The sequence below is a fragment of the Neopelma chrysocephalum genome, unplaced genomic scaffold, assembly GCF_003984885.1.
Source record: "Neopelma chrysocephalum unplaced genomic scaffold, ASM398488v2 Primary Assembly neopelma1_61b, whole genome shotgun sequence".
In the NCBI taxonomy this organism is placed as follows: Eukaryota; Metazoa; Chordata; class Aves; order Passeriformes; family Pipridae; genus Neopelma; species Neopelma chrysocephalum.
The window spans coordinates 4561762-4580954 of NW_020897717.1; the positions used below are offsets into that span (position 1 = coordinate 4561762).

General features: G+C 36.6%; 1 protein-coding gene across 2 annotated transcripts in view; it reads right to left on the minus strand.

Moving 5' to 3' along the window:
- PRKCE (protein kinase C epsilon) overlaps positions 1 to 19193 on the minus strand; it is a 285765-nt gene that overhangs the window by 17030 nt on the left and 249542 nt on the right. For both annotated transcript variants that reach the window (XM_027681810.1, XM_027681811.1), the window contains exons 12-14: positions 12001 to 12139; positions 9458 to 9646; positions 4356 to 4502 (exon numbers count right to left, since the gene is read on the minus strand). In XM_027681810.1, the coding sequence (XP_027537611.1) occupies positions 4356 to 4502; positions 9458 to 9646; positions 12001 to 12139 (475 nt within the window). The remainder of the gene's footprint in view (positions 1 to 4355; positions 4503 to 9457; positions 9647 to 12000; positions 12140 to 19193) is intronic.

Here is a 19193-nt window from a genome sequence, read left to right on the forward strand (position 1 = left end):
ATAGCAAATATCCTCTTCATAGGTGTTCAAACATTTGCTTGATTTCTAATGTACATGTTCCAGAGCTATTATTTTTTCTTCTGTAGCAGCTTAACATGGAAAAAACTCTCAGTATGGTAAACCATTGTGTATATATCTATGTAAAATTAATTTTGCCACTGAAAAGCCTCATAATTCTAGATTTATGAAAGGAAGAGCTGGTAGATAATATGGATCATAGGACTGAGCTCTAGTGCATTTTCACCTCTTTGTGTTCTCTATCCCAAGTCATTAAGCTGGAGGAGCAGTCAAAGATTCTTCACAGCAGGTTTCAGAGCCACCAAATCTGCCTCCATTGTCTCCACCTAGGACAACCTGGGGTGGTACTGCAGTCACTGCTTAGCAATCTAAACTCAGGATGAGTGCTCTGCCCAGGGCACTCTGGCAAGCCTTCAGAAAACACAGTCAGATTTTCAAAGACCTTTTGGACTTAAGTAATTTTCATTCCAAGGTTGAAAACAGGAAAGAAATTTCATCTTCCAAAGCATCATTAGAATAATCAAATCAAGTACAAACTACAAGGACATTAATGGTACATTTCTGGTATAATAGGGTACATAATCACATCCATTCACTGTGTGAATGAGATTTAAAAAAAACCCACACCCTCAAAAGTCTGGCGAATAAACAGCCATGCAGTGTTTCTTCCAAGTCCAGTTGAAAAATTCAGACTTAGGGTTGGCACAGCTGAAGAGACACACCTGAACTATGGAGAAGCACAGGCCTTGCAGTACCACGTAATAGAGCTCCTCAGAAAATATGGCAGATATAGGGTGAAAGGTAACAGAAAATCAAGCCAGCTGTGCTAATCAAGGAATTTATGTGTTTTGGGGATCAGCAGAGTAGTGAGGCAGAACAGAAGTAAGGCTTTTTCCACACTGGTACCTCCATGACCTCCCTTGGCAGATTATTCCATTGTCTGATGGGACCTCAGTGTTTGACCGTTTTCCCTAATGACTTTACTTGTTTAGTATCGACATTTTATATTGCCCAGAGCTCATTTGAATACATCTCATGTATTATTTTGAAAGTGTTTACAATACAATCATAAATTTTCCCCCCTTAGTCATCTTAATGGTTGGTCAGAAAATAGAAGACTACTTGGGTAAATATATGCATTCTTGCATGAGCAAAATTTTGTATATGCATGCAAAACACAATTTAGATGCACAAATGAGTATATATGCATTGTATGCTTTTCCCAGCACACATGTACACTCAATACGTATCACATGCAAGAATGTCTATTTTCTGACTAATAATCTGGCCTCTCTTCTCATAGCTATTTTCACACAACTACGGCCTCCTCAATATAAGATTAGAATAATTTTTTTAATCTTCTTTTAATATTACAAGTCACTTTTAAATAATCAACAGCCCTTTATTAATACTGAAAGATGTTAAAAACCAGAAAACATTTAAACACAGGCATTAGTTAAGTTTTTTCATAGTTATTCCATAGCTATGGAATAGTTAAGTTTGTTAATCTGAATCAATGAATCTCAATCCTACACTATCTATCTAGATTTTAAAGTAGATTTTATTTCATTAATGTTCATCTTCTTCCCTCTTTTCTGTATTTTTCAAAGTGAGTGCCATCTCATCTAGCTTGACAAATAACCAAAATCACCTTTATAGCATTTGAAATTTACTGCCCTAGATTCCTTTACCATTTATGAAGTTAAATAATTAATAATTATATTTTATTTGTGTGATCTTTCTCTCCAGCCTAGATATATACCACACTTCACTTTCCAAGTAATAAATAATTCAGTTTTAAGAGAACAAGTAAAAATTTCAGTATGATCTTGCTCAAAGATTCCTACACAACAACCAAATCCAAACAACTGCTAAAATTAATACAGCTAGTATGAAACAACTGATTGATCATAAACATGGTAAAAATACATAAGGTATGCCCTTTGTAAGTGTAGCAAAGTTATCAGTAAAAGTTGATAGGACCCAGTCTCTGGGGAAGATATCTTAGAGAGAGCAGATTGAGAACATGAAAAATAACAGAGATGACTGTAACATAGAATGCATATTATCTGAATTCACCACCATAAAAAAAAGAGTTCAGAAAAAAAATCCATGCATACAGAACTACCAGACTTCAGGAATCAAATTTGGTAGAATAAAGAAAGTCGGCAGATACAATATAGAAAGAAGTACTATGAAAATCCAACATTACAGAAGCAGCCTGAAGAAAAATGAGAAAAGGTATAAACAAAGATGTATAAAATCAACCTAACAATTATTAAGGAGCAGGGAGCTGCCCTAAAAATTACATACAGGACTACTCTGAAATAACCGGAAATCACTGCTAAAACCAAAAGGTTCAACTAAAATACCATTAAAGAAAGCAGAAAAGGGGAAAAGAAACAAAACAACAGGAATTAATTAAATAGTAATGGCTTTATAATATAACGGCAGTGCAATAATTACCAGAAAGAGAAGGAAGCTCCATTGAGAAGGCAGAAGGCATTTATACAAGCAATGAATAAAAATACCTCATACATGAAATGCCTCCTGACTTTCAAGGACTGCCGCAGTGGGAGTACTTACAAAAATAATAAAGGCCTCACAAAAATAGCTATTGTCAAAGGGACTCTGCATCTTGATCATGAAAGGAAAACAGTCAATAAACAGACTAGACGAGAGGAATCTGGAAATTAGATGCAGCTCTAAGGTGAAAATTATTCTAGAACTGTGCATCTTGATTTGGTAACTATATTAACAAAACTGATGAATACTGAGCAAAGCAACAAAAATTACTGTGAGATGAAAGGCCAAATTCTTGTGAAAACAGGAAAAGAGCTATGGACATGCAACTCAGCTAACACTGAGTATGTCTATCTGCAGCTATTCGAGGACTGTGGAACCTGATTGGAAAGCAGTTAGTCACAGTATTAAATAGGCTTCAGGTAGATACTAAAGGTGTTAATTCGGGGTTTGCACTGCTTGCAGCAATACAGAGATTTGTACATCAGCTCGGGCACTAGGTGCAACCTGACCACACCTCCAGAGCAGAGCTGGGCAACTGGGTAAGGGAGCTGACGTGTCCAGCTGGCTGGACCCCTTCCAGGAGTGGGGCTGGCTCAGGCCTTCCTCTACGTGGAGCTACACCATTATGTTTCCATTCTCCAACAAATACATTAAGAAAAACTTCCTCATGTGATAACACTATATCTTACTATAACTCCTAGAAAGACATTCACAACGGATAGCTTTCACTTACAGTTGTCAATCCCTTTAGGCTCTTTCTGCATAGCTACAGAGGGAGAGAGATTTCTCCAAGAGTGGACTCAGAGGAGCTACCTCAGGCTACTGTTCTGGATGGAAAGTCCCACTTTCACCACCTACATCAGGAACTTAGGGAAATGCATCTCACTTGACTAAAAGGAAATGCTTTAAATGTGACAGACATTCTTCAGAAACAGAGGGGACTTCTTTACCTCTAAATTTAAGTTAGGATTCAGTGTTGAGCCCAAAGTCTTAGGGGTTTTTGTTTGTTTGTTTTGCTTTCTGTTTTTTTTAATACCTTGACCATATTTACAGGCAAATCAAACACTGTAATTCGGAATGTGCAAAGTCAAAAGATGCAAATCAATCTCATAAAATTGCTCTCTTGCACTGTTAAAGCACAAAAGTAACACCACAGATTCTCAGCTAAAAAGTTGATATTTGGTTAACTGTATTTTTTCATCCAGAGGAAGACTAGAATAAGTAAAGTATTTTTTCTTGGCTTTCATAGTTTCTGCAGGTGGGGCTGCTATTTACAAATTTTTGTTACTTTAAAATAGAAATACTTGATTATTACCCAGGAAAATGTAAGGACATAGATTTATCTAATCATGATATATATTTCTTTCCGCTGGGAAGCTGTTTTTTCAAGTGTCTTCAGTTAAAATATTATTGATCACAAATCCTTGCCTCTATCTTTTACTACAAAATCCAGTGGCCATCAGCAATGCAGAACTGTAGAAGAATTCACACAGAAAGTACAGACAGTATATACCCCACAAAATATTCTCTTCTGACTATGGTATCTTTAAGAACATAGAAAAATAATTAAAACAGGGCCTTGAACCCTCTCATGCTTTATGTGACTGAACATGAACATCTTCCTGTGCATTAAATCTGTTCCTGACACTTACCTTCACAGACACAATAACAAGACAATCTTTTCAGTGACACTGTTATCTTATTATTTCAACCCCCAAATACTGCATCAGGTAATCTCATGTCTCTGAAAAGCCAACAAATAGAACTGTCAAACTAAGTTTTCTCTGAATGTTATGCAAACTGTTACTTACAATCCGAGGTTTGAAGGGTGGTTTGATTTTCCTTTGTTCTAGAAGAACCCAGTCAATTTCCTTGAAAAACGGGTGCTGCTTAATCGCGTCTTCCCCATTTTGTGATGCCACACAGCCAAGTCGCTTATTGGGGTTTTTTGTCATGAACTACAGGGTGGGGGAGGGAGAAGAGGGAAAAGTTAAAATATGAATGGCGATGGCTGGAAATCATTTGCAGATCACTTACACACCATAATTCCTAAAGCTGAGTTTTTAGAGACAGTCCCCTTTCAGAAGGTTATTTTTTCTGCCCCTCCAAATTTCAGAGGTTCCAGCCAAAACAAAAGATTCAGAGGCTCCAAAGTGTATATTTCCTTCAGGAAACTTTCAATTGCTGAGACCTTCTAATTTTGTCTGACTGGGTGTACTAGAGGAATCGATTCTTTCAGCATTTCTAGTTTCAGTTCTGGTCAAAAATACTAAAGGAAAGAAAGAAAAAATTAAACCCTCTAGAGACAGTTCTAAACAGATAGTCAGGATAGCTCTTATTTTACCTTATTTGCTGTATCTTAACTTAAAAACAGAGTCTTTTAACTTGGGGGATAGGGGCTACGTATTATGCTTACTGTTGTTTATTTTCTTTGCATATGTAGGTTGCTTAATCATACACTCCATTCAACCAGACACATGAAAAGCCATAACTTCCTTACTCACTTGTAGGATTTTATTCTAATACAAGTAAGAACAGCACCTGCAGCTATGTGAATTATAAGCATCCTATTTGTTTCAGGAAATACTTGGAGTGATCAGTACAAGCAGAAAGCTTCCCTTGAGAAGATCCATGACACAACTTGCACAATTCCTTTCATTTTTAGTACACCATTAGTGCCAGCAACTGGAACTAAGTGGTCTCCTGTGGTGTGGTAATTTCTGAACTTCTCACTTTTAAACTATTACTATTCCTTTCAGCAAAAAGCTGGACAACTGGTTTAAGACATTGATATCGAATGATGGCAGCTCATAATACCCTTCCTGATTTTGCACTGTTATTTTTAACTTATTTTATTAGCAATTGTTCTACTTATTTCCTAATTCATGTGGACACAGAATCCTTTCAATTCTAGTAGCAATAAATGCTGTTCCTATATACACACGCACATTAACATTATAGAATTATCTCAAGCTTTGCTATTACTTCATATTCAGCCATTATATAACATTTGCAAATTTAAAAAAAAAAGTGTACAAAGGAAACAAAATGTGATAATTATTCAGTGCCTTTTTAACCCATGTATCACATTAGACTATACTTCTGTAAGAAAAAAACTTAGAAAAAAAAATCTCTGTAAGGCATGCCCTTGCTTTAGTATTCCAGTTATTAGATAAGTAGCTACTGAAGCCCTTAAGATGATTTTAGATAGCTAGATCAACCATCCACAGAAGAGTACCCTTGCTATCATTTTACAGATATAACATAGATCAGCAAGGCAATTCTGTCTACAGTTTCTGATATACACACTGCTCTGAAGACCATCCTTCTCTTTGGTCTTATGTTCTACTGCTTTGCAAGCTATTTTGCAAGTGGTCAAGTCATATCTAAACTACGGGCCATATTTTCTACGGGCAAGAGAAACAAAGGTTTTGAAAGGATTACTGTGCTTTGGTGAGTTCTCTTGGAAAACCACAAAATGCATTCCTATGTTCCTCTGCTTTATTTCATCTCTACGACTGGAGGGAGCAGGCCAAGAACCAGCAGCCACACATATTGGAGAAACAGAATATGGGAACTACAGGATATGCCTTTTGTACCATATAATCCACGTATCAAAAAAGCAGAATATGATCCTAGTATCTGCCTTGTCATTTTTTAAGAAGCCCAGGACATGAGAATATGACTAGATAGTACAGTTCAGTGATGTATTTCACAAACCTCATGAAACTTCAAAATGGATGATGAAGGAGAACAAATTCTAAGAATGAATACTTAAACCAAACAAAAACAATTATCATATGCATATGTGATGAAATAATCTCAAACTTCTAAAGCAGACATTTAATTGAATGAATTTAATCCTTTTCTGTTTCTGAAGCACAAGCTGTTTATCAACAGCATCAATAATGAAGCAACTGTCAGGACACATACAGCTGTTAACCATACTGTGTTGAAGAGATGGTTGCAAATGGAGCTGACAGCCATAGCCATGTGTTGGCTTTTTATTTTCCCATACTAAGGCAGGGACCTCCTTTTATGAAAAGAGAAGCCTTTTAGAATCAGAGTTCCTACTGACTTAAATAGTAACAGGACAAAAGGTTGCTGAGATAGCCATGCAACTTGGGGCCTGAATCAAGGATCACTTGGCTCCCAAAATTTTGCTTCTTGTAGTAAATCACACATCTTAAAAACAGAGTTCTACTTCTGTACCCGAGACTTCTGTCATCCAGCTACAAAGGGAACACACACTGTAGAGACAACCTCTCTCTATTGCTTACGAAGAAGCACAGAGCCAATTTCAATGAAGAATTGTTTTCCTTACCACACAGGAAAGAATTTAAATAGCAATTCCTGTCAATCCACAGAAACAGGACTAATAAGATGTGTGGATTTTCATGTGATAAGCGATGTGCTGCCTTGTAATGCTGATCTGTAAAATCATCCTCAAGTGTTTTGTTGGAAACAACAGAAAAACTGTTTCTTCAGAAAGCAAGAAAACATTGTTACTTAATAGAAGAGAATGTCGTCTTATTAAACTTTCCTTACATGCTGTTTGAAGGAGTGTAAAAATACACAGTTTCTAAAGAATAAAACCCATGTCTCAAAGCACAATGTGAGGAAACGAAGTGTTCCAAAGTTAATCCCTTGCTACCATTCAGCAGTAAAATACACATATGCCTCTTTCTTTCCTCTGTTTTTCCTGTTCTTCATTTAACAGGTTTCAGACCATAGATGCATAGACAGCAGGTTGCTAAATGTAAGGAAATCTGTTCTTTTTATGGTGTAAACTGCCACGGCTTCATTAAATTATATCAATTTATGCCCATGAAGACATCTTGTCCAATGAGGAATAATCTGTTATTATAGTGTAAATCTATTTAATGGATGCAACCTCTTTTTAAGGATTATAATGGCATTAAGGATTAACTTCAGACAGAAAGATGTAAAATAAAAAAATGCTATGACTACAGCAAGATACAAACCATCATGCCTACTATCAAAATGTAGACCCAGGAAATCAGTCTCATAAAAATTTATAACAAAGCTTCAAAAGAAATTAGAGGGATTAACACCCTTGCACTTATATTCAGAAAAATATATAGCTTAACACCTGCAGTCCAATTCTATGTCTGCATTCGTGTGTGGTTAATAAAGGAATTGTATAACATTAACAGTCAGACATCTCACTACTTGCACCACCAATAAGATAACACAGTAGGGCTCTGATTGTTGAATCTATTTCTCTCTTTCCTATGTACAACAAATACCTTCTCCCAATAGCTACAACGGCTCTCCTACTTAACCCAGAGAATTATCTGTTAAATTTTCTCCACCAACAAATGCTTCCATTGCTCAGAATAATAGAAAGGTAAACTAATGTAGATTCACTCAAGAAGCCTGTGGATGGCAAAGGAACAGTCTGTTCACACACAGTGAAACAAAAACACTACATACAATCTCCTGGACTGAAATGAAATTCAGATGTGAAAACTGACAACAACACTTTCTCTACAATATGCCAAAATAACCCCCATATCCTGGATATCAGCCTGAATTCTGCAGCTCAAGTCCATACATTTTAAAGCCGAAGTAAAATAATCAAAGGATCTGGAAAAAAAATGGATACGTGAAAGTATCATGTCAGCTAATAAAAAGTAATCGGAGAGCTATTTGGTGGAGAAGGGAAAATATGTATTAATAAATTATTATCAGTATTAATAAATCCTCCATGTTTTCACTTGAGTGAACACAGCAAAAGAGATACTCCAGCAAACAATTCAGAGAAGTTAACTTTGACTTCTGCTTTGAATCATCTGCTAGAGCATCTCTCTCACTCAGCCAGAAGGAGCCTGGAGCTATTTTCATTAAAAGATCAAGATGATCATTTCTGCAGAATGTGTTACCTGCACACTGGAGTTAAAATCAGAATTTGTTCAAGTTTTATATATGATTTCAAAATGTAAGCCTGTATGAAGAGCTCTGCAGGATCTTACACTACCAGCTGCCCTCTTAATTGAAAGCTTCCCTTATTTCAAATGCTGAAAGAAAATATGTGGAAAGATAGAAATTTTCCAGTTTTAAAGAAGGTGGAAAAATGGAATAAAAAACAAGGTTTTTTTTAAGCCAGAAATCCTCCTCAGGTTTTCAAACTATGGGGATTGGCATACTGCTTCTGTATTATTTTGTTTTTAGTTTTAGGATGATACTAGCACAGAAGAAAGAATTTATTTCATTGTTATGGTAATGAAGTAAACCTGACTTCAGAAAGATAGTCCAAAACCAGAAGTTGCCCATTGACATGCTTTGACTGATTAAAAAATTGTGGCATTTGGTGACACACATTTCTGTCAAGTCACTACTCATACTGAAAAATACCAACCAGGGCAGAAACAAGTACACTAAAGTAAGACCGCTTATCAAAGTGTTATATGAACTATAAAACAGGACATGCAGCTGTAAATAAAGGACTTTCATTTCAACCCATCTTGATGACAGGGGAAGAAAGGCAGAGGGACAGGAAATGTTATAAGTGGGTTAAATAAAAAACATTGTTTCTTCAATTATGTAGCTCTTCCCCCTCTCTACTGAACATGCAGCATATAAAGTGTCAAAGTGATAGCACAGTTCTAGCTGGTTGGGTTTTCCCTGAAACATGAATCTGCAGTACACAGATTTATACAGTGTACAACTGCGTGGAATACAAACATTCTGTTCCTTTCCCACAAGCGGTGTAATTTATCCCAGGCCCCATTATCCTAACAGTGGCACTCTGAACTGTGCTTGAACTCCCAGTGGTGACTGCTCTCAACAACTTTCAGCAAATTCAATTTTAATCAAGGGAAAAAACCAACAAACCAACACCCAAAAAATCCACGAAGAGGAGGAGGAAAGCAAGTAATGGAAGACTCACTGCTTTTAAAATGCTGACAGCTTCTTTACTGAGCCAGACTGGATACAATACATCATCGTGAAGGATGGATTCAAAGAGATCATCTTCATTGTCAGCTTCAAAGGGGGGTTGACCAGCCATCATTTCATACATGAGAACACCCAGAGCCCACCAGTCCACGGACGGACCATATTCTAACTCCTGGAGGATCTAGCACAGAAAAAGAGATTGGATTGAGTAGATGAGTTAGATAACACTCTTGGCTGCACATTTGCTGTTTCAACATGATACACCCCTTCTTTCCCCCAGTGCCTAAGAAGGACTAAATCCCACACTGATTTCAGTAATAGCAGGCAGGGTCTCTTACCCATGCAATTTGCCCTAACACAGCTAAGTGTCAAAGCAATGTTGTTCTCAGAAGTACTGACTGAGTTTATCAGTCCCCTGAGTAAAAGACTATGCTCGTGAGCAAAAGAGTTGCATATCCTTCCAAACTGTTTAAAGCAGGTCACGCTATAAGGGGAAAAAGATCACATATACAAAACAGATTGGTGGAAAATGTGAAACATTTCCTCGTCTCTATCTTGAACAAAACAAACTGAGCCCGCTTGTAATGCTGCACAGAGATCATCTGAGGGATTTATTCTTGTCCTTTAGGTAGGGTTGAAGGAAGACAAAAGCATTTTTGTTCAAGTTCTTTTTACAGCATTAAACCACTGTACAATACATGGCTGTAGAACTCACTTTAATTGCACTTGGTCTCAGAAAAACTGGCTACAACTTTTCACGTGGCACAAGTTCAACCTTGTAGCAAATGCCTTTAGTAGGGAGTAGTAGGTTAGGATGATGGAATTTTACTGTACTACTTGGTGTTATAAGAGTAGTGTTGTACAAGGAACAAGTTTAGTTCTTGGCTCCTATTCACTCTAGAGAATGCTGCAGTTTGGCTGCAATGGTCCAGCATGACAGGGGACTGGAGAAAGTAGAGTGGGGTGCCTGTTTAAGGTAAATCTGACCGCCTTAAAATGAGCTGGAACGAGCAACAAATCCACCGCCTCCTTACACAACACTTAATGTTACAGTCAGAAGCCCTGTGGTGAACCGCGTGAGCTTAGTGCTGTATTTGGGAATCAAGACTAACATAAACCAAAATTCAGTCTTAACATAAAAACAGAAATGAGTTTAACTTTGGATGCACAGGCCTGGATCCCAACTACATTCTTCACATTTTATAGCCATTAAATACAGAAAATGGTACTCTTCAAAAGTATACTTTTCCAGCGTTCTGGGCATTCTTTGGAACCCAAATATTGCTAAAGAACAGGAAATTGAAATGTATCACCATGATGCAAGAGAAGAAAAAGGAGAATAAACTTCTGCAATTAACATGACAAACCAGAAGCCTGAGTACTGACTCCAATGAAATCATGATTTCATGTAAACATTCTTGGGCTCTTATTACTGCTTTATTTTCAGTAATAATTTTCAAAGAATTTGCCAAAGGACTCAGTTAATATACTGAATCAGAAAAGAGTTCATATAAACCAAACCCATCACACTGGTATTTATTTCCTTTTAGTGCTGGAATACTTTTCAAACTGTAAGATGCACATTTATATTATGATAGTTTCAAGATGATTCACACCTTATCAGTTGTGCTACCAAGGTTTGACAGCAGGGAACACTAACACTATGGGTTTATGATTTATTGTCTCTAACAAATAATAAATTGCATTTTTCCTCACTGCAAAATTATGGTTGATAAAAGACAAACCAATGACACTTTTACACTAAATCAGCACACTGAATCTTCAATGGAAAGATGCACAGTTTACTAACTAAACTGAGCAGACAAAGTCTGCCTAGCAGACTAACTGTTCCATATTGATTTCAATATTGATTAATTTTAGGCATTTTGAAATGCATAATATTAAAATCTAGGATATGCAAAACCTGCACTATTCTCAGTTATTTCTCTTATGCAACAGATGCCTTGAAATGTTGCCAACTGATATGCAGCATCCAAAGTTTCTATCTTTCTATGCAAGTGGATGCTTTATGTTTCTCCATATAATGAGAAGTACCACATACATAGTATGTTTTACTCACAGATATTTTAAAGAAAGAAAAAAAATTATGTTCCCACAAAGACTTTAGGCAAAATGACATCAAACATATGATCTCTTCTCTATGAACTTGCCCTTGTAAGTCTCATTAAAAAATAAAATAACTATTAAAGACTGCTGAAGTAGCAATACTCAGTTTCATCTAGCACCTTAAAGGCTGCTAAAAATCATCACAATGATGCTAAGTCAGAAATGAAGAACACTTAATTTCAGAAAAACAAGTAATAGAAAAACCATGCTTGGTCACTCCTATCATCATGGTATTCTTGCTAGCAGTAGAGTAACCAATTTCTGCAAGATTACCTAGGTGAAACTGCAGCAGAATCTAGTCTGCATCTTCTATTGTTTTCGCTTACATGTAAAGAGTGTCTAAAATTACACATATAACAGTCTGATGAATGATAATATCTGTACTCTTAGTGCAGTGCAAAAAAATACCTCTGGAGCTATATAGTCAGGTGTGCCACAAAAGGTTGTGGTGGTCACTCCATTCAGAATCCCTTCTTTGCACATCCCAAAGTCAGCCAGTTTACAGTGGCCTTCTGCATCCAGAAGAATATTGTCCAGTTTCAGGTCCCTGAAACATAAAGGCCTCAAATTAAATCAACTCTCAAATTTTGATCATGTGCTCTTGAATTTCATAATAAACTACAGAATATGATAAATAAATGGTTTCACAAACACCACTGAGAAACTGTCCTTCACATATGTGCAGGAAAAGTTGCTAGCAGTCAATAAATAGACCTACTTAAAGGCAATAAAATAAAGAAGCAGGCAATTACAACCATTTTGCAAGACCAGTCCTTTACTCTCTTTAGCTGCATGAAAGCACAGGTGTATCCAAGACAGCATCAGAAACGTTTGGAAAATATCTCAGTTTCTTGTTTGCTACAAATCTAACATTCTGCCAATGTGAAATAGTTCAACAATGTCTAATGAAGGCATTCTTTATTTTCTCACGAAGCACAGATCCCCAATTTATCCATACTCTATCATATGGGTTGAATTAATAGGTACTTTCAAACTTGGGATTATTTTAATTGGATTCTTAATGTATACTAGCAATTCAAAGTTCCGATTGCAATGACAGGATGAAAAACAACATTCCCATCTTTGGGAGCATTATTTTCTGCAGTTTAAACCTGCTCAAAAATAATCTCACAGGAATATTTTGCATTCATTGTTAAACAACACAGCAGCTGTTTCTGATCACTTGTTGTAAAAACGTCTTTTGTTGAAACCAGACAATTCTTCAGTTATTAAATTGGGTAAGGTCAAAAAAAGGTTGAGAAAAGGATATCCACCTTTCCTGTCTTGCCCTCTACACATTTTCCAAATATACCATTGATGGTTATTGAATGTTCCAACCCAATGGATGATAAGTACCACCTAACTTACCTGCGATTTGCCTTAAGTTAAACTACACAAGTTTAAAGATTCTGGAAAGTCAGCACATAAAAGAACTCTCACTTGCATGAAAAAACCCCCACAATTAAAAATTATTCCTCATATAGAAATAATAAAGCAAACAAAAAGCAAATGCAAAAAATCCCACATATTGCATGGACCACTTTCTTTTTATATTTCTGTCTAGGCTTTTAGGTACCTCTGCTGTGTATTAAAAATACATAGTAATAAATGAGGGCATTGTATGTGTGAATGAATAAAGAGGTGAGAATCAAAAGCAGAACACACATCTTTAGGAGACTTTATGGATGCTTTCAGATCAGAATTGTTTTTCCTAGAATAATTACAGCAATTTCCATAGAAGGAATTGATGAAAAAAAGAGTGTGTGTATAGGCAAGTTCTAAATCAGATAAGAGGAATAAAATCCCATGCCAGACTCTGTAAACACATTTCACCCCAAAAGCCTATGAAAAGATATAAGAAGGTTTTTTTGGTAAAAATCCTTTATGCCAAAAAATTTGAGTGAGGGATGAGAAGTTTTCCCTTTACTTTGAGAATTTCTTTCAGAGAAATATCTCTTATCAGACTCCAGACTTTAGAATCACAGGCACCACAACATGGTGGAAGCATTCAACTACACTAAATTATTAAACAGCCCTTCCAAGGCTGCATTATGTTACGAGTTTTGTAGACATGTCCAAGGCTACAGTATGTTGGGATTTCCCCAGAAATGTTCTTTTCTCCCTCTCACTCCAATTTCAGTATGTCGATTTTCTTTTTTTTTTCTTTCTTTTTTTTTTTTCTTTTGACACTTGTTAAACGCTTTTGAGTGTGCTGGCCCACATATTTCTTAAGCAGGTACATAGGCCATCATACAACTCAAGATATTTCTGGGACACAGTGGACTTGCTGCTCAAGGTCTGCATAGTCATTGCATGGCTGTGCAGTAAATCAGACACTTGGAAGCACTGGATGACTTACTGTGTGTGTAGAGATAGGTTGTGCTGTGTACATGTTACCAAGTGGTTTGTGTGTGCAAAAGAAGTCTGACACAGTACAACAAAGTCATATTTACCTCAGTAACAGTGAAAACACTGTCTCCTACATAAGCTAGCTTTGTCAGAATGATTTATGTAGCTGAAGTATATACTGGCTGTAGAAATGTTTGTTGCAACCAGTATGCCCTACATCACACTTTTCTAAGTCCATATCAGCTACCCTGCCCTTGTAGGTCCTCAGCTGATCACCCCTGTAAGGCCCCTTGGAGCAGGCTACATATTTTATCAGTCCTTAAGGTCATCCATTTCAGGAGATCCTAAACAATCCAAGATCCAGCTGGCTACAACATAATCCCCAGCATATAACAATTTAACTCCTCATAAAAATCACTTCTTCCTACCTCTGGAAAGTGATTTGCAAGAATTGTCCAACATAATGCCAGAGCAAACAGATATCAACATCTCTGCGCCCCGAAGAAGTCAAATAAGCAAAATAAAGCTCTCTGTTCCAAAAATCATGTGCCTTCCCCAAACTGCTCTTTCAGTGAATTACAAGTGTTACAATCAAAAGACCTGCATTAAGACAGGGCTATAGCATCATGAAATAGAATGTGATCAAATACAAGCGGATAAGGCTCTTGCAGGTTGAAGTAGGAAACAGGCTTGTAGCTGCAGCTTTTAACCTTCCAAATGCAGAGTTATCCTGGATATTCCTAAACTAAGGAAGAATACAAGCTGTATTTCAAAAAGTCAAGATGTTCAGATAAAAAAATCAAAGTATTATTATATTTGATGGAATCTTGGAACCACTTTCAGCCCCCATCACGTCAGACTGTTAGAAAAAAGGTCATAATACCCATAATTATGATGGGAACTGATGAAATTTGAGAGGTTGCTCAGAAAAATGGATCCACCTTTATTTGTAGCATTAAGTGTTTATCAAAAGACTCTTAAATGTTATCTTAGCTCTGATCACAGGACTTCCCAGTGCAGGCAGGTGACACACTGGTGCTGTTAGAACCTCAGATCATTTAAGTTTCATTTAATGCCACCCACATGCTAGCCACGGAGTTGACTGGAGATACAGTTGGTAACCCAAGGAACTCCTAAGCTAAGAGAAATGTGAACAGTAATTAAAGCACTAACAATAAGCCACCACATAATGGATAAGGCCAAGATACTTACCATTGTCTTTATTTCCTTAAGGATTTGTATAAGACACAGAAATTAGCAATAAAAATTTAACTTGACAATGGCAAAACAGAATAAACAAACTAAGCCGAGAGAAAACCAGGAAGAGTCTAATTATTAAATTCTGACTACCTGTAAAGACTGACAATGAAATTTTAAGCCTATCTGTAAAAGCACAAGTCAATTTAACTTTTTTACCATTTACCAAACTATAATATTACTTGACAGAAGAAAAACATCTCCTTCATCAAGCCAAAACAGTGCAGTGAAGCCTATAAGCCTCTTCAAAACTCTGTTGAAGGCACTGAGGACATCAGCTCAATTACTCACGCAATAATGAAATTTAATACCAGTAGATTTCTGTTATTACAAAGTGCACCACAGTTTCAAAAGAAATTTGGAAGAGGCTAAAACAACAGCAGTATGACTCCCATCAATGTACATATGGGAGGTTAAAAGGTAATCTGGGAATCTGCCAAAGTGCCAAATTCATAGCTAGCCCACAAGATTATCATAGTCCATAAAAGCGCTTGCACTGAAAATCATTCTGTCAATTTAGAGTTGCCAGATTAAAAAAATAAACCAGAAAAAAAACTTCCAAAACCAAGAAACTCCACCAAATCCCCCTAATTATGCAACTTGAGAAAAAGAAATCTTACTTAACTAAATAAATACAAAACAGTAGGAATAGACAATGTGCTTTGTACACCTCACAGGGAAAAAAACCCCAACCAAAACAGACAGAGATGAGGAAACAAATGAAAAAGTAACAGAAGAAGAGTTGTCAGGGAAGCCTGTCTTTCCAGAGCAGCAGTTTCACTGAAAAAAACCCAAAACTTGAACTTGTAGTTTAAGACCATATTTCTGCAGAACTGTTCTAAGAAACAGTCAGCTCTCCTACTTCTCAAAAAGTAAACAGCCATCAATCTCTGGAATGTAAAGTAATTGTCTGTACAGAATGTTCCATTCTGATCCATTCTGTCTTTTATTTGTTTCCCGGTTTTAGTGCTGGTCGTCTACCCCTGAATTACAGCGTACCAAATAATACAGCGTCAGATAGCCCAGTGACAAAGGTCTATTAAATTCTTCTTTTTCCTCATTTTGCATTCTCTTTGTTGGAACTAAGAACGTCATCTCTGTTTGACAAAATGAGTTCCTACAACCTGAGTAACTACTTGTATGCAATTGCAAACAACCTAACCAGTTAAGCTAGGAAAATGCCCAGATTGCTTGAAAACAGCAATGACACATTAAGCTGTTTCTCTCCTTTGTTTTTTTGCCAAGATACTTTGTAGAGTCAGTTCAGTTGAGCAGTCATTGTGTGAAATGTTGTGGGTTGGGGTTTTTTCTTTTTTCTTTTTTTTTTTTTTATTCTCAGAAATCTTAAACAGAAATTTAAGCCTTGGTTTCTATTTCTGGATACCTGCCAGCATCACAATCACCTCAGAAGCTGGAATGATTAGTAGGATCTCAACAAAGAACCAGGATTATTACAGTTAGGTTTGTGCAAGTTGGAACAGAAGAGCAGGCTGACTACAGGTAACCTGTGAGAAAACTTCTGTAATGCTCATTCCTTGCTCCACACGCAAGTGCCACGAGACACTGACTGCCCTGGCTGCCTACAAAGGCTCAGTGGAAGAGTATTTCACAGAACTGGGTTCTGAAAGTCTGAATCCCAACAGTAGCCAGTGAGATAAGCAACTTGTGTGCACGGCCCTATGTATCAAACATTCATTTAGATAACACAAAATTTTCTTGTTGAAATTAAGGCAATTAAACAGTCAAGATGGGGTTTGACCAGCAAAATCAGGAAGTCTGCCAAACATGTATAACAGTAGCCTTTGAGCATGGTAAACATCAGTGACTAAACAAATACATATTTGAAGAACAAGATCAAGTAGCTGAGAAACTTGATCACAAGCTGGTAAACAACCACTTTACAATATATCTGCTTCTATTCTAACTATTAAATGAGCAACCAAACTAGAAAGCATATACATTTCACTAAATGAAGCATAATAATTATTATCTACAAATAACAACACTGGAAGCAAGAATATTTATTTAGAGAGTGAAAGCTAAATGAAGGATTGTACCTTACCAAACATCTATAGAAAGATCAATGGGGAAAGATCTGAAAGCAACACAAGTCTAAAGCATATAATTACTGAACAACCATCTTTTTGGTGACTTTCAACTGCAATAAACCCTTTCAATAGTGTATTTGAAATCACTGCCATTGTTTCCCTGCATGGGAAAATCACATCCTCTCGGCACTGCAGGCTTTAAATAGACAAGCTGTTCACAGAAGAAACCACAGAAGGTAAAAGGGAAACTTCCTCCAACAAACTGGAAAACCATCAGAATCATTCCGTAGTTACTAGAGTGACTGAAATTCATAACTGAAGGTAATATCCTCATTCAATCAATTAGCAATTTCAACAAGAAGAATTTTTTGTCTACTTAATTAAGGTAAGACTTCCACATTCCTGGAATTACTTTCTCACTTACTCAGTGGTATCCAAATTGCTTTTGAGACAGATGCTCATCTGCAACATCAGGTTTCTCATGTACCTAGAACAAATTTACTCTTCACTATAATTTTAGTTAATGTGGCATTTTCAACATAAATTCCAATCACAAGCAGTAAATACTACAATATATGGATCATTTGTACCCCACTGTCTGAAATGGTATTTTCTGGAAGACTAATAAATTCACCAAAATCTTTGTCTTGTTTCTTCAAACACATTCATGTCCTCAAAATATTGATAACTAAAGTTCTACATGGAACTAGTCAGAAAACAAAAAGTTAACAGTTTTACTGTTCTGATGTTAGCTCCTTCAGTGATTAGCTCTCACCAACTCAACCTCAGTTTCCATACATAAACAGAACGATATATCAGGACTGTACTTCACCAGAGGATTCTTTTGTTGCTCTAAGTCTTTTAGTCACAACCCATCAAGAAGACTCTTTGTCCCCCTTGCAACAGATGAGAGGTAAATGGTAAAACTGAAACTGTACCCACCAAGCAAACTAATAATAATAATAATAATAATAATAATAACAATTTTTTTCTCCTTTTGAAAAGCTCTGTGGGAAGGAAGGAGCTCGTACTTTCTGATGTTACAGAGCATAAACATGCAATAATCTCAGCATTGTTGGATATCAGGTTCTACCAGTGACCTCCCTTATCTGCGGAGTAAGAAATAGGACTGTTCATGCTTATGAGTGGATTCATGACAGCAGAGCAGTTTTTGTTAACAGGGAGGCAGTAGGGGGATACCTGAGTGAGATAACAGTGAGAAAAAAATGGTTCTGCTGCTTTAGTTGTTGTAGGATATCTCAGTTTTGCCTGTGATTATCTGAAAGTCTTGGGATTTTTCTGCTTTGTTTTTATGTTGACCCATTAAGTAATTACTGGATTTATGATACACATTTTTGTCACTGTTACATTACTTCATATTATCACAGAATAAAGGCAATAGCTAACAAAACCACTGTAGCAGAGCCATACACAGCAAAATACAGAAAAATCTGCTGTTCAGATTTGAAAACTGCTACTTTTCAGCAGTGCCAAGTTTGGAATAAAGTGAATCCACCTTATACTGATGCGTATCAGCATGTATAACGACTAACTGCAGATGAATGAATTAATATCACAGACTTGGTTTCAAATAAAACCAGAGATCCTATAATTAATTTTTATCGAAGCAAGCAGGGAAAGTTCAAATAGCAGGCTAAACATACATGGGAAATGTTGACTTTTAATGTGACCATAGTGACACTCTCTTGTCAGGCATGTTTACTTTTAAAAACACATACGTTTACTGTACTTATATAACACAACATCCATCACCCTGCCACTTGCACAAATAACTTGTGGACTAAGGAGTTGGCAGAGATGGTGGGATATAGCAAAAGGCAGTTTGCTATTTACCCACCAAAGACTTCAGAGGGAGATAAACACATGATCGTTGTCTATGTCTCTGTAAGCCCTCATTGTTACAAGGCAAAACTATGGCTTGCACCA